At 43.7% G+C, this 15,889-nt stretch overlaps 1 protein-coding gene across 1 annotated transcript in view; it reads left to right on the top strand.

Moving 5' to 3' along the window:
- SYNJ2 (synaptojanin 2) overlaps positions 1-15,889 on the top strand; it is a 266,841-nt gene that overhangs the window by 119,208 nt on the left and 131,744 nt on the right. The window contains exon 6 of the mRNA XM_075339649.1: positions 2,985-3,046. Coding sequence (XP_075195764.1) covers positions 2,985-3,046 — 62 coding nt within the window. The remainder of the gene's footprint in view (positions 1-2,984; positions 3,047-15,889) is intronic.

Below are 15,889 nucleotides of genomic sequence, written 5' to 3'. Positions count from 1 at the left end.
GAAAATAAGACATAGTGCTTTTTTCAGGGAAAAAAAAAATATAAGACAGTGTCTTATTTTCGGGGAAACAGGGTAGTTAGGTATTCACTCAACTCTACTTGGAAACCTTTTTGTATGTATAGTTCAACACCTATCAAGCGCCAGTCTTTATAAATGCCCCCACAGTGTGTTCAGATTTTCTGTGTTAGTTATGCCCCTATAGGCATATTTACCGTATCTGGCCTTCATTGTCTGGACACTAATTTCACAGCCCAAATAAAGGCCTGTAAAATAATAAGTATAAAAATATGTTTTATGGAATCTTTGTTGAATATATATTTTTTATGTTATAATGAAAAAGAAAACGTAAAGGGGTATTCTCAGGTTTCATGATAATCCTATCCATGGTAAGAACTAACTTTCCATTCATTGGGGGTCCAACCACTGGGATTGTCTGGTAGCCCTGGAGAATAGTATGTCATTAGGTAGTTTGGAGTGGTGGGGACTGTGAGGAGCTGGCTGCAGACTAAAGAGTATTGGACCAATGGACATAGAGTGGAGTCCACGGGTCTTATTGATGCAGACTTTTTCCAGCACAGAGCTCTGGTTATGTTAATCTTGTTGTGTTTTATAAGATATTTTCTTTCTTGTCAGTTTAAAGTTCACAATAAAATATTAATGGATCACATATGGAATGTGTACAGTTCACACATACACATACCATGTTCATCCAGACCCCGGAGCCATGAGGCACTGACGTGCCAGCTGGATCTTATATATACAGGAGGCCAGGCACAAGATTGGTATTAGGAGTACTTCTCACATAGCGAGATCGCTAGTGAGATCGTTGCTGAGTCACAGGTTTTGTGATGTACCAGTGACCTCATCAGCGATCTCACTGTGTGTGACACTAAGCAGCGACCTGGCTCCTGCTGTGAAATCGCTGATCGTTACACACTGTTCTGGTTCATTTTTTGCTCGTTGGTCTCCCGGTGTGCAGCACACATCGGTGTGTTTGACGGCGGGAGACCAACGAGCACCGACGCTGTGTAAGCAGCGTACGCTGGTAACCAAGGTAAATATCGGGTAACTAAGATAAGCGCTTTGCTTGGTTACCCGATATTTACCCTGGTTACCAGCGTACACCGCTTAGCGCTGGTTCCCTCCACACGTAGCCAGGGTACACATCAGGTTACTAAGCAAAGCACTTTGCTTGGTTACCCGATATTTACCCTGGTTACCAGCGTACACCGCTTAACGCTGGCTCCCTGCACACGTAGCCAGGGTAAATATCGGGTAATTAAGCAAAGCGCTTTGCTTAGTAAGCCGATGTACCCTGGCTACGTGTGCAGGGAGCCAGCGTTAAGTGGTGTACGCTGGTAACCAGGGTAAATATCCGGTAACCAAGCAAAGCACTTTGCTTAGTTATATATTATTTACCATGGTTACCAAGCGCAGAGTCGCTGGTGACTGGTCGCTGGTGAGATCTGCCTGATTGACAGCTCACCAGGGACCATGTAGCGACGTACCAGCGATCCTGACCAGGTCATATCGTGGTCAGAATTGCTGGTACGTCGTTTAGTGAGACGGTACCTTTAGAGTAGATACACACGCTATGGTCTTGGTATCCGTCGTCTGGAGGAGTACAGGCTGTGACTGCAGTCCATACTGGCAGGAGATAGAAAAGTTATGGGGCAACAAAAAAATTGGGAGGCAGGTTGTATCGCCTGGTATGGGAGCAGTTGAACTTCCAGTCCCAATTTGGGATTTTGAGGTCTGGAGGAATCTTTTTTTGGCCATCTACCCTGAGTTGCTGTCAGAACGTGGATGGAAGAATAAAAATAATTTCATCATTAGCCTGCCTAGGTGATTAAGTCAACCCACAACCTTAGATCTTCACAGATCGTAAGCTGCATTATAGGTTGTCAAAGAGTGTGTTGGATGAGAAGGTGGAAGGAAAGTTCAATGTGGATGTGCTGTTCTTGGAGTTTGGAAGCAAAAAAGAGTGGTGATATGGGACTAAAGTGAGACATAAAGGGTCGGTCAAGTGATGGTTTCTTCAAGCATAGATGTGATTCTGCGTCTCTGAAGAAAGAATCCAAGATACTAGAGATTAATGATAGGCTGAAGTGATTGGTTAGGGCTGGGATAGGCAGGTTAATGAGGTTGGGGAGAAGATGAGATGAGGTGTGATAGGGTTAACAGAAGAAGTAGTGAGGTGAGACTTGGAGAGAAAATGAGTTGTTTTGCTTCAATTATGTTGGGAAAGAAGGTTATGGGTGCAAGGCTTTGGTCTGTTATGTAGAGGTGTTCTGAGAGTTGAACATTAAAGCTTTGTATGATTTGGTCAATCTTGTTTTTGAAGTTTGAGGCAGTCTTGTGCAGAAATAAAGGTGGTGATGGTCATAGGGGGCATGTGTGGATGGATGAGAGAAGTATGAGTTTTGAATAACTGCTTGTGATTATGGGACAGAGAAGATATGAGTGTTGTGAAGTAGTCCTGTTAAGCAGAAGTGAGGAAGGATAGATTGCGACAAGTAACGAGTTCATGAATAACATGGTTTTTTTTACAGATTGGAGACCATATGATTGAGAGAGAAATATTTGTTTGCACAGTGTTGGGGTCTACGGTTAGAGAAGACGAATAAGGACTACAGAGCAGTATGTGTGAGAGCCTATGCGGGCATGGTAACAAGTGTAATTCCGGATTAATAAAAAGGCAGGTGCAGTTAGTGCTAGGTTGCAGCTCTTACTTTCTGTTCACTTCTGGTATATTTCTGGTATATTTCTAATGTGCACTTACCAAGCTGCATATTCATATTGGGCTCTTCAGTAGCTCAGGTTCTCAGGATTGGTGGGGGTCCCAGCAGTCGGACCCCCACTGATTGGGGAGTAATGCCTTATCCCAAAGATAGGGGACAACATAAGAATTCCCCTATTGTTACTTTTGTATGTTTTTGAAATGTACCACAATCATAGCTAATGTTTTATTTCTGCATTTTCAGGTTGGCTCACATCATCTCAAGCTTACTAGAGGACTTGAGGCCAATGCACCAGCTTTTGACAGGTAGAACATTTTCACAACAGATGATACTTCAATTTTGAACTCTCCAATTACATTTTTGTTCAGGTTTGACAATATTGGACTATATTGACTTCCACATCTGTCAGAATCCCAAAATGTAGACAAAACGCAGGTACAACAAATACATATACTGAAGAGTAAGTCAACATGCCACAGGCATTGTCTCATAGTCATATACTGCACCTCCTTTATTAAAATACCAAAATAAATAAGTTACTAAAAATGTTAAAATAAAGGTGCAATCATACATACAATCTGGACCTCCGGTAGGGAAATATTCATAAATGGAGTTACTATATTGCAATAAACATAGAAAATATGGAAAAGTATCACTGAAGAATATTGAATCACTCTGAAGTACAGAATAATGCAATATCAAAATCCTCAAAAATGTATCTTGTGAATATTGCATCACAAACCTCAGATCCAAGGAAAGAGCTTACATGAAAGGTTCCTCTAATGTTGCCATGCGTCCACATATATTACTATGAATCACAAGTTTATTGGGGTTGATCCCCAAGTTTTAAATGGAATCGGTCTCCAGGTTTTTATTACCCCATCTAAAAAGCCTTCCTGCCTAAATAAAAGACCCGCAAGTAACATACACAAAATCCCTAATTTGGCAGATATTACTATCAATGAACAAGGATTAACTCATATAAACATATTGATATGAACAAATGCCAAAAAACGCAATATTAACCCCCCAGCCTGTTTTCACCTTCATGACCAGCCCAGTTTTTTTAAAATTCTGACCAGTGTCACTTTATGAGATAACTCTGGAACACTTCAACGGATCCCCGTGATTCTGAGATTGTTTGTGTGTCATATTGTACTTCATGTTAATGGTAAATTTAGGATGATAATTTTTATTTGTGAAAATATCAGAAATTTGCTGAATTTTTTAAAATTTCTGGCACAGATTTTCCTAGAATAGTTTGTGGACTCCATTTGCAGAGCCCCTAAGTGCAAGAAACGCAGAAACCCCCTCAAGTGTCCATATTTGGGAAATTATACCCCTCTGGGAGTTCTACAGGTGGGGTGACGATTTAGTCTCTGGAAAAGACCCATGGAGTCAAGTGCTGTGAATGTTGCAGAATTAAAAATTGCAAATAAGTCCTTGTCATGCACAGTACATTGTAGTGCCCATACATTGTGCCTAACTCATGCTTCTGGAAACCTGCACCCTGTAAATTAAGTGGGTTCTCCCCACTACAATAATGCTAAACATCTGGACTTTAACTAAGGTTTAGGAACATTGTGGGGCTCAGAAGGGAGAGTTCGATTTTTTTTCCCAACGTACAACCATATGCAATGCGTTTTTAGCATCATCTTTAACATTATCTAATCCGCTATGTACATTAGAGCTAGTTGGCATAAATAATAAAAGAATCTTATTTTTTGATCATCTGCAGCCAGTTTACAATAATTGTGAAACAGTGATGTACCACAAATAATGGCAGACTCTGTGGCCTCTACTATTTGGATGTCTTATAATATATAGCAGACTATGTGGCTGCAGTATAATATATGGAGGACTATATGGTGGATTATACTATATGGAGAACTATGGGGTGAATTATAATGTATAAAAGACTATGGCGGTGCATTATAATACATGGAGGACAATGGGGGTGCATTATAATACATGGAGTACTATGGGGGTGCATTATAATATATGGAGGGCTTTGGGGAATGCATTATAATGTATGGACGACTATGGGGTGCATTATATTATATGGAGGACTATGTGGATGCATTATAATACATAGAGGACTATGGGGTAAATTATATGGATGGCTATGGGAAGTGCATTATAATATATGGAGTACTTTGGGGTGCATTATAATACATGGAGGACTATTGGGTGCATTATATAATATGGATGGCTATGGGAAGTGCATTATAATATATGGAGGACTTTGGGGTGCATTATAATACATGGAGGACTATCGGGTGCATTATATTGTATGGATGGCTATGGGAAGTGCATTATATTATATGGAGGACTATGTGGGTGCGGTATAATGCATGGAGGGCAATGAAGTGCAGTATAATATATAGAGGACTATAGGATGCATTATAGTATATGGAGGACTATGGGGTTCATCATAATATATGGAGGACTATGGGGTGTGCATTATGCAATGAAAGGGGAATTTAGGGATTCAATAGATGAAAAATGGCTTTGTATGTGCTGTAAGGTTGTGATATATGTTCTGATGTGACCCAGACTAATGTTCAGATATTTATTTATTTGGGGGAAGGGGGGCAATTACAATTTCTGCCCAAGATTTCTATTAATGCCCCTGTTGTGAAATGAGCGTTTAGCAAGGCTGTTCTCAGTTATCTTGAGTGTAAATGCAGCTTTCCATATAAAACCTTTGAACTATTTGAAGCCCAACCTAACAATAAGATAAGAAGCTGCATAAGATTTCATCAATGACAGGCTCTCTTCCTGGGAATGCTGCCATGGCCAAGCTACAAGATAAATATAGCTGCATTATCCTTTCTGCACATGACCTTATTAATCCATGCAGATGATGACAAAGTCATACAAGTGTTGGCTGAGTATGGGAGGGATTAGAATACTTCTGCTGTCTGTGCTCTGAAATCTGGAAGCAAGGTCACAAAATACTTTTGTTTTACAGATGACTTTATCAGGAAGATTAACATATAAAACTGAAGGGCTTGCAATACTTTCAAGATGGTGTATACACCAGTTACTTAAAGGGAATCTGTCACCGGGTTTTTTCTACCTCAAGAGATAGCAGCATAATGTAGAGACAGAGACCCTTATTCCAGTGATGTGTCACTTACTGGGCAATTTGCTGTCATTTTGATAAAATCAATGTTTTCTCTGCTGCAGATCTAGCAGTTATGCAGAGCTCAAGAATATGCAGGACTACCTGGCAGCAGGACAAGTAGTCCTCTAATGATAATCTATGGCTGATTAATCAGTGATTATATCAAAACTACACTAAACAATGCAGTAAGTAACACATAGCTTGAAAAAGGATCTCTGCCCCTATGTTATGCTGCTCTCAGATTAGGTGGCAAAAGCCTGGTGACAGATTCCATAGCTATCAGCACAAACTAAAATAGAAAAATCATGTTGTATATTGGAGCAGTCAATTCCACTGCCAGGACTTGTAAGAGCATCCTACAGGCTCCACTCTTCACTTAATGCTTTCTGTCACCTGACTGATTGGAATAGTGTGGAAGAAAAGCAAAGGTCTATGGGGCTCTGCTTGGTAATCTCTTTTAAGAAAATTTCTAAATTATACTATCTCTTATTCACTAACTCACATAACACATATATACACTACAGACTTTTAGCCGCATTTACACTTCAAAATAATCATTGTTGCTAGTACAAGCTTATCTTACCATGTAAACAGGCTGGTAACCTAGCGGTGAGCGAGTTACATGCTTGTACATCAGGAGAATTAGTCTTTTATGTATCATAAAAGATCATCACTGTAAGGTACCTGTCCCAAATCCAGGCTTTGCTTCCCTCACCCGGGTCCTCTTTGTGCTCCACTTCGGGCTTTGCAGATGGCCTGGCATGATCCCAAGCGATCATCTACCTGGGCCTATATATGGCTCATCAAAAAACACAACTGTGTCTTGGTATTAAGACTTTAGTGTTCCAGAGTCCTGTCTGCCTGCAGCTTCTAGGACATCTGATACCTTTCTGCGATCTCCACGACCTCTGCTACCTGAGACCTTCAGAACCTCCGCTGTCTGCCTACCACTTCCAATACCTCTGCTATTTGTCTGTGGTCTACAGGACATCTCCCTTCAGCCTGCGGCTACCAGTACCTCTGCTACCAGCTTCCTGTCAGTCTGCTGCTTCCATTACCTCTACTACCTGCCCCCTGCCTACCTGCGACATCCATTACCTCTACTACCTCTCTACGGTCTCCAATACTTCTGTCTGTCTGCGGCTTCTAATACCTCTGCTAGCAGCCTCCTGTCTGCCTGCAGCTTCCAGTATCTCTGTCACCAGCCTCCTGTCTGCCTGTGGCTCTCAGTACCTCTGCAACCGGTCTACTGTCTGCATGCGGCTCCAGTACTGTTGCTTCCTGTGCACCTCAGCTGCCTGGTGCTCTGACACCTGTATCCCTACCTGGACCTGCGCTTGGAGGAGCCACATCACTCGGTGAGCCTAAAGCCTGCTTTACATGTTGCAATTTCGCATACAATATCGTATGCGATCGTAACCGCCCCCATTGTATGTGCAGCACGTTCAATTTGTTGAACGTGCCACACAAACGATTAACTCCCGTCACACGTACTTACCTTGCATACAAACTCGATGTGGGCGGCGAACGTCCACTTCCTGGAGTGGGATGGACGTTCGGCGTCACATCGATGTCACGCGGCAGCCGGCCAATAGAAGCAGAGGGGCGGAGCTGAGCGGGACGTAAACATCCCGCCCACCTCCTTCCTTCCGCATTGTGGGCCGGGAGCCGCAGGACGTAGATAAGATCTGTTCATCGTTCCCGGGGTGTCACACACTGCAATGTGCGCTACCTCGGGAACGTTGAACAATCTGACGTTCAATTCTAGAGAAATGAACGATGTGTGTGCGATGAACGTTTTACCGTTTAATCGCAATCGCACGTATCTGTCACACACTGCAATGTACCTTACGATGCCAGATGTGCGTCACTTACGACGTGACCCCGCCGACACATCGTAAGATATATTGCAGCGTGTACAGCAGGCTTAAGAATCATTCTTAGTGGTGCTATGTCCTATGCAATCAGGATTCTCACTGTTGAGGGCAATGACAGCCTATGTGCACTAAGCGCTAAGTGCGCATTATTTAATTTGGTCATTCAGACAACCGCCAAGTGATAAAAAGGAACTGGTTGGTGGTTGTATTGTGCTGCCAATCTTGCCTGTGTGAACAAACCCTTATTTTTAAAAACAAAATAATTGAGAAGTCTGATGATGGAGATAGCTGTGTTGTGAACAAGGGACAGTGCAAATTTATTATAAGAGATCATCAATAAAAGTTCAGTTTTAAATATATATGAATTTAGAGATTTTTTTTGCAAATAGGCAGTTAGAATATAGATAAAGTTAATTGAGGGGCACTGCTAATATCCCTAGTGATCAGCTATAATCTGGGTAGGAACCTCGTATGAAGTGTTCATTTTATCAATGTCCTATCATCACAGGGAAATTGAAGCACTTCCCATTAAAATCAATGGGTTGTCTGGTAATGACTGATGTGTTTCATCCTTCAGAGCAAGGGATGCTCCTTGGAGCTGCTACTTGGTCTAAGAGAGGAGGTTTCTGAAGGTGAATCCACATCTCATAATTCAGAATTCCGTAACAGGGGATTTAAAAATGGACATGTCCATTAATGATCTGCAAGGGTAAAATTGTTTGGAAAGTAAGAGGTGATTTTTATATACTTTTGATCGCTGAAATATATCAAATAAATATCAAATAAATTCCATCACATACAGTTTTTTCACAAACACTGACTCCATAGGTTTCACAGAATTCCATAGAGTTACAAAAGGAATTCCTTCCATACTTTTCTCATGACAGTGCTAGTGTATTGCAGTGATGTTCCTGGGCTGATGGAAACATGAAACATTGAGTACAATGTGAGCGAGTGGAGATTCTTACTACATCATCCAAAAAAGTCTGAAGGCTGCTACTGCACAATGGCAGTATGCTTCAGTGCCTGTAAGGAAAGCTATGAGAATGTAGACTTTATTCTCAAGAAACCTAACTACGAGGATCAATACTGGTCAATATGTGGTGATCTGGGAGTTCTTTGGTCCTTGAACAGCAAAGAGGATACACGCAGTAGCCATACATTATGTGTGAATGAGAAAGCCGGGATAGGACTCATCACTGGAGCCAAAAAGTTGGACAACAAGAACATCTTTGCAAGCTGGACTCAAGATCATAGTTGTGGAAAGTTTAGTTGATCCCACTAACATTCTCCTGCCACCTCTCCACATTAAGCAGATTGTGAATAATGAAAAAAGAAGAGACTTTTAATTATCTGTATGCCAAGTTTCAGGGACTGTCCAAAGGAGAACTCAGGGAAGCCATTTTGCGGTTCTGGACATTCAGAAACTTAGGAAAAGACGTTTTTATTAAAAATAAATGAAAGCTTTTGAGAAAAATTCTTGGGATTATGTTAAAGAAATCGTGAAGAAATTTCTAGGTAACAACAAAGATCCAAAATTTAAGTCCATTGTGAAGAACATGCTGAAACCTTTCATAGCCTTGGGTTCTGATGAATTAAAACTGACATTTTGCATTCCCATTTGGACTGACTTCCTGAAAACCTTGGGACTGTTAGCAAAGAACAAGAAAGCTTTCATCAGGATATCAAGATGATGGAACGACAATACTAAGGTAGATGGAATGTGAACAGACTGCCAGGACCCAAACACCACTTTTTCCCCCCTAGAAAGACACCACACCGTTCTTTATAAGTTAAATTGCTTTTATTTTCACTTATTCAATTTTGGAGAGGCATAGGGAAAAAACACTCTCATCTTTTCCTTTGGCATACATTTTTGGTCGCAGCTTTTAAATTAGGCATTACCAGCCAACACCACGGGGTTTTGGGAAATTTTCCGCCACCGGCCGTCCGGCGCGGGTATTTCACCACCACTTTTCCTACCCCTTCCGCCAAGGAGCAGCACAGCGCTAGCAAGCTGCGACCCCCCCAAAAAAACACCGTACCTGAGCCATCTCCTCGCACATTCCCACTACCAACATATCCGAAACAGCATCATTTAAGATGTACCCGCTTCCTCATAAGGAAGGCCAAGTTAACACCTTCCAGCTGGCGGTACCCCACCAACAACTTTTTTTTTTTTTTTTTTTATATTTTACAGAATCAACTTAGGTAGGCACTGGTTGCCCGTGTGCCAAGGACAGCTCCATAACCCATCCTTCCTTAAGATACGATCGCATATGAGCTGAAAATCACCTCTGGCTGGCCCATCTTAACTTCGGAAAATAACAGGGAAAATTGTACATCTCTGACCGCATGAGGGTACGGGGCGGAGCGCTGCTAGATGGCAGGAAACCAGATCTGTGACGCTTACTTGGGTCGCCAAGTCAACTGTGGAAGGCGGCTCACCAATCCTGAACACCTCAGGCAGCGCCCTCAGCTAAACCAGCCCCCGGCAACTTCTCCAATTACCATCCAGGTCAATGGAAACAAAGCACCGACCGCCAGGCCGAGGATCACCTTTTAACGCTGCCCGAGAAGTATGGGCATGACCTAAGCTCGGACACTAGGCCAACTTACATCTGAAAAGAAAAACATTGTCAGAAAGGAAAATTCTCGTAACCAGCAAAATTCTCATAACCAGCAGACCCTCTTCTCTCTGGGGTGGATTTGGAAAAACCCCACGTACTTTTTTTTTTTTTTAATTTTTATTATTATTAATAAAATACACAAATCTGGAACATATGTAATGTTACGCAAGCCTATATGACAGTCAGTAGCCTCTTGCGCGTCTACTGGTGGACTGTTTTTAAAACAAACTCTGTACAAACGTCCCTCAAAAATGCATTTGCATTGCCAACCCCCATCCCATTGAAACCACGCTCATACACACTTGCACCCAACGCCTCAGGAGCTCCCTGGTTCTGGGGGGGTGGGGGTGGGGATAACAACCCAGATCCTGCAGCTGGAGAACCCAAAATAAACAGCCACCACCGAATTACCGCCAAAACTGTCCGCTAAATATGGGAAAAAATCTTTGTGGTTAAAAAATGCTCCCCGTCGCCCCTCGTCTAAGGGCCATCACTAACACCCTCGAGCATACCCACCAGGGGTTGGGGAAAAAGGTCCCCAAAACTGCGAGGGAAGAAAACGCTTGACTAGATAGACCTAAGTCTTTCTTCAACCTATGTGACTATGCTTTAAGAGTAAGTCCGCAATGGGCATAACCCCCCCAGCCCGGTACCTTTTATAAGGTCGGCAAACAGCTAGGAAGTATTAGGCCTCCTAACATCCACCCACTTGCCGCTAATCCTCTAACCCTTCCATACCGTGGGTCCCACTAAGCCTTGGTCACGCAAGTCCAGTTCCGCAATTGAAAAAATGGCAATGCAAAACCCAGTACCAGTTTGCTCGCAACAGGAAAAAACGGTGCCCGTTGGTGATGTAGAATCTCTAAATACTGCCGGTTGTATATTAACAAGGGATTGCTTGAAAATCATCGTGCTCTTCACCCACCTGGTAAACCCCAGTCGCTGCATACCTTACCATAGGCCTGTCATGTCTGTGTTGTAACGGGAGGCCGGGTCATCGGCCTCCTTTTACTGGGCATCCCACTACGAATTTAAGAAATCAAACCCTTGATCCTGCCAGCAGATGGACTTAACGGGAATACCTGGGATTGGAAATGCAATAAGGTGTAAAACAATGCTATCACGACAACCGGATACCTGTTATGACTTTAACCTTTCGTTGACTGATGTGCATTCTAAACACCAAAAAGCCTAATCAGCCCACTTACTGATGAGGGAAGTTGTAGACAGGTGGTTAGATGGTTTTTCCCCCAGGCTTGGTAAACCAACTGGTCATACCACTTTTTTGGAGTCTTCAACCACCCCCTTTTCCAACTGCAACATACTTGGGGGAAAGTTGCAGCCAGGGGGTAGGTTTCTCGAAACATGGCCCCTAGGCCAAGCCTACTTTTTTTTTTTTTTTTTTTTTGTGTGTGTGAAAACCCTGTTGTATTGAAAATTATCCCGAAACAGCTGGACCTGCTGCTGTTAAATACTCCACACACCAATTTGTCCGTTCCTGCACTTGAAGTGAATGTAGCCGTTGAAACTTAAAGTAAAATTCAGCTACACCATCAGGTCCTCCTTTTCAGGTGCCTAATTCCATGTAGCGGAAAAATAACGTTTAATCTTTCCCCACCTAGGGTTGGACCAGTGTGCCAATTCCGGGTAACGTGACACTGCCGCTTAGTCATGTACTGGGCAGCCTAGCAAATGCGCCTTGGGAAAAAATGACCGCAATGGAAATGACCTTACACGCAAAGTTGAGGTTCATACCCGTGGATCCACAGGGCCGAAAGCTGATAAACCTCCATACAATGAGTAATAGCAGATAAAGCCTATTTCCATGCGGCAAAACCTTCCAAAACGAAAGACAAACCCAAAGGGTGGGGGGCTTTTTTTTTTTTTTTTTTAATTCATAATAGGTGATTCAAATAATGAAGCTACTTGGCACCCTCTATAGTATTAGAATGATTGCTGTCTGATAAAACATTGGAGAGCACTTGCCAGTTATACGCACCCAAGATCAAAAACTAAAATTGTGTATATTTTTTTTTTTTTTTTTTTAGAGAATATTTAGGTGGACATAATTGGCAACTAGATTATTGTAAGGAAAGGAGGAGGAGATCTCATTTATATGAATAAATACATGTGTGGTCAATATAAAGGACTGGAACATGACTTCCTCCTCCGCAGCTAAATAGGAAAGGGTTCTTTACAGTTAGAGCAGTCAGACTGTGGAATGCCCTACCACAAGAGGTAGTAATGGCAGATACTATAGCAGCTTTTACAACGGGTGAATGATTTCCTCAGTACACCCACGGTGTTGGTCATACATAACTTAGTTACAGGATGTTGAATTGGGAGAAAAACCTGTTGCCTGGTGACATCACGTGACCCCTCCCCCGGGGCACTTATTCCACCCCACACTTCCACATAATGGTACTTGCCAGATTATGCAGGAAAAAGGTGGCCCGACTCTGGATGTTCCTTGCCCAATTCCAACAGCAACTCCGCTGTCCAGGCCAATGTACGCCAAGATGCGCTTCATCCCGCCGCGGGACCGCACCGGAGCTTAGTATGAAGAAAAGGGGGATCTAGCTCTACACATGTGACCCTGCTACTATGACGCTCACGACGCCCGGACGAGTTGTACTTTTAAATGAAACCATAGGTTTTACCATATAGTTTACTGGAAAACAGCAAAAAAAAATTCAATACTTTTTGGGATATTTTATTCACGGTGTTCACTATATGGTAAAACTGATGTATCTATGTGATGGTCCAAAAAAAAAAATGGCGCACGTTTTGCGCCATTTTCCAAAACCCATAGCGTTCTCATTTTTCAGGATCTGAGGCTCAGTGATGGCTTATTTTTTGCGTCTCGACCTGACGTTTTTAACGGTACCATTTTTTGCAGAGATGCTACGTTTTGATCGCCTGTTATTACATTTTGTGCAAAGTTTGCGGCGACCAAAAAACACCCCGTAATTTTGGCGTTTGGAATTTTTTTGCTGCTATGCCATTTACTGATCAGATCAATTGATTTTATATTTTGATAGATCGGGCATTTTTGAACGCGGCGATACCAAATATGTGTATATTTATTTATTTTTTTTCTATAACCCTTTAATTTTCAATGGGGTGAAAGGGGGGTGATTTGAACTTTTTTTTTTTTTTTTTATATTTTACTAGTCCCCCTAGGGGGCTAAAGCGATCAGCAATCCGATCGCTCTGCACTATCTGCAGATCACAGCTACAGAGCTGAGAACTGCAGATTTGGTGCTTTACTTTCAATGCCGGCTATATTCCGGCATTGAGAGGAAGTGAGTCATGTTAGCTACAGGCGTAATCACATGACCCTGTGCTACCATGGCAACCGCCAAAAGTCACGTGGTCATGTCACGTGACTTCCGGTGGGGGCTGGGTAAGTAACTGTCATGGCGGCACACATATACATCTTGCTGCCAGATTTTGGCAGCGAGATGTAAGGGATTAATAGCCGCGGGTGGAAGCGATTCCACCCGTGGCTAGCAGACACACATGTCAGCTGTTAAAAACAGCTGATATGTGCGCGGATCGCCTCCTGCCCGTGGCAGGGGGCGAGGCTTAACGGCACACGATCCATGACGTACCCACTACGTCATGGATGGGTCGTTAAGTGGTTAAACTTAGCGGCGGGCTCAAGCCGACCGGCGGGCGGGCAGTTCCCTCAGAACGCCGCCCGCCGGCACCAGCCTGAGCCTCAGCAGGGAGGGAGCAGCTCACAACTAACAGCGTCGCGAGCAGGATGCTTCCTTCCCTGCTGATGGGGGTTTTGTGATGGACGGCGAGCACAAGCTGACCGGCGGGCGGGTAATTCCCAGAGAACCCCGCTCGCCGGCACATGTCGCCTGTGCCTCAGCAGGGAGGGAAACCGCTCACAGCTAACAGCTCCGTGGGCAGAACGCTTCCCTCCCTGCTGATTCTAGGGGAGGGGAGGGGGTTAGTGAATGACAGCGAGCACAAGCTGACCGGCGGGCGGGTAGTTCCCGCAGAACACCGCTCGCCGGCACACGTCGCTTGTGCCTCAGCAGGGAGGGAGCCGCTCACAGCTAAAGCGCCGTGGGCAGAACGCTTCCCTCCCTGCTGATACCTCTCTCACCGCCTCCCGGAGCGGGTACACGACACCGGCCGTCCAAACAGGTCCGGGTCCTTGAACAGAGAGACCGGAAGCTGGCCAGCGCGGTGACCTATTTCCGGGAGGCGGGGCAAGAGCAGGTCATACCACAGGAGCGGGGGTAGCTGAACAGTGTCTTTCCAGGGGGGGACACCTCCTAATCTAGCATAGGGGGCCAGCAGTCAGGGGGCAGCATCTCAAATTTGGCTGCAGTGCCCCTCATGATGGGGGACGACTGCAGGACGCTTCACAGTGAATATATGCAGGCCTTCAATAAGGGAACAGGTATCAAGAGAAGCATTGAAGAAAAAAAGGAAAATGTGCAAGGATAGAATCCATTCCAATAAAGCTGCAGAATATACAGTGCTGGGCAAAAGTATTGGCACCCCTGCAATTCTGTCAGATAATACTCAGTTTCTTCTTGAAAATGATTGCAATCACAAATTCTTTGGTATTATTATCTTCATTTATTTTGCTTGCAATGAAAAAACACAAAAGAGAATGAAACAAAAATCAAATCATTGATCATTTCACACAAAACTCCAAAAATGGGCCAGACAGAAGTATTGGGACCCTTAGCCTAATACTTGGTTGCACAAACTTTCGGTAACCATCCATGAGTTTCTTAAAATGCTCTGCTGGAATTTTAGAACATTCTTCTTTGGCAAACTGCTCCAGGTCCGTGAGATTTGAAGGGTGCCTTCTCCAAACTGCCATTTTGAGATCTCTCCACAGGTGTTTTATGGGATTCGGGTCTGGACTCATTGCTGGCCACCTTAGTAGTCTCCAGTGCTTTCTATCAAACCATTTTCTAGTGCTTTTTGAAGTGTGTTTTGGGTCATTGTCCTGCTGGAAGACCCATAACCTCTGAGGAAGACCCAGCTTTCTCACACTGGGCCCTACATTATGCTGCAAAATTTGTTGGTAGTCTTCAGACTTCATAATACCATGCACAGGGTCAAGCAGTCCAGTGCTAGAGTCAGCAAAGCAACCCCAAAACATCAGGGAACCTCCGCCATGTTTGACCCACTGTCACTGTTGGAGGATCCAGCGGTGGCCGCGATTAACCTCAGTGACAGCTCAGCTGATCGCGCTACTCACCTCAGTTGCTGCTTGGAGGTGACCGGAGCGGCGGTGTCTTCTGCAGCTCCTGTCACCTTCATGCTGGAAGCAACGCTGGAGGTCCGTGGATTACGCCGGATATGGAGGGCTTTTTGGGGCTTATTAAATTGGTAATGAGGGAATGTGTTTGTGTTTTTTATTTCTAATAAAGGATTTTTTCATGTGTGTGTGTTTATTTATTGTAACTTACAGATCAATCATGGAGGGTGTCTCATAGACGCCTGACATGATTAATCTAGGATTTAGTGGCA

The sequence above is a fragment of the Anomaloglossus baeobatrachus genome, chromosome 3 (genome assembly GCF_048569485.1).
Source record: "Anomaloglossus baeobatrachus isolate aAnoBae1 chromosome 3, aAnoBae1.hap1, whole genome shotgun sequence".
NCBI lineage: Eukaryota > Metazoa > Chordata > Amphibia > Anura > Aromobatidae > Anomaloglossus > Anomaloglossus baeobatrachus.
The sequence above is the reverse complement of the archived record's forward strand: the minus strand, read 5'-3'. Positions and strand labels throughout refer to the sequence as shown.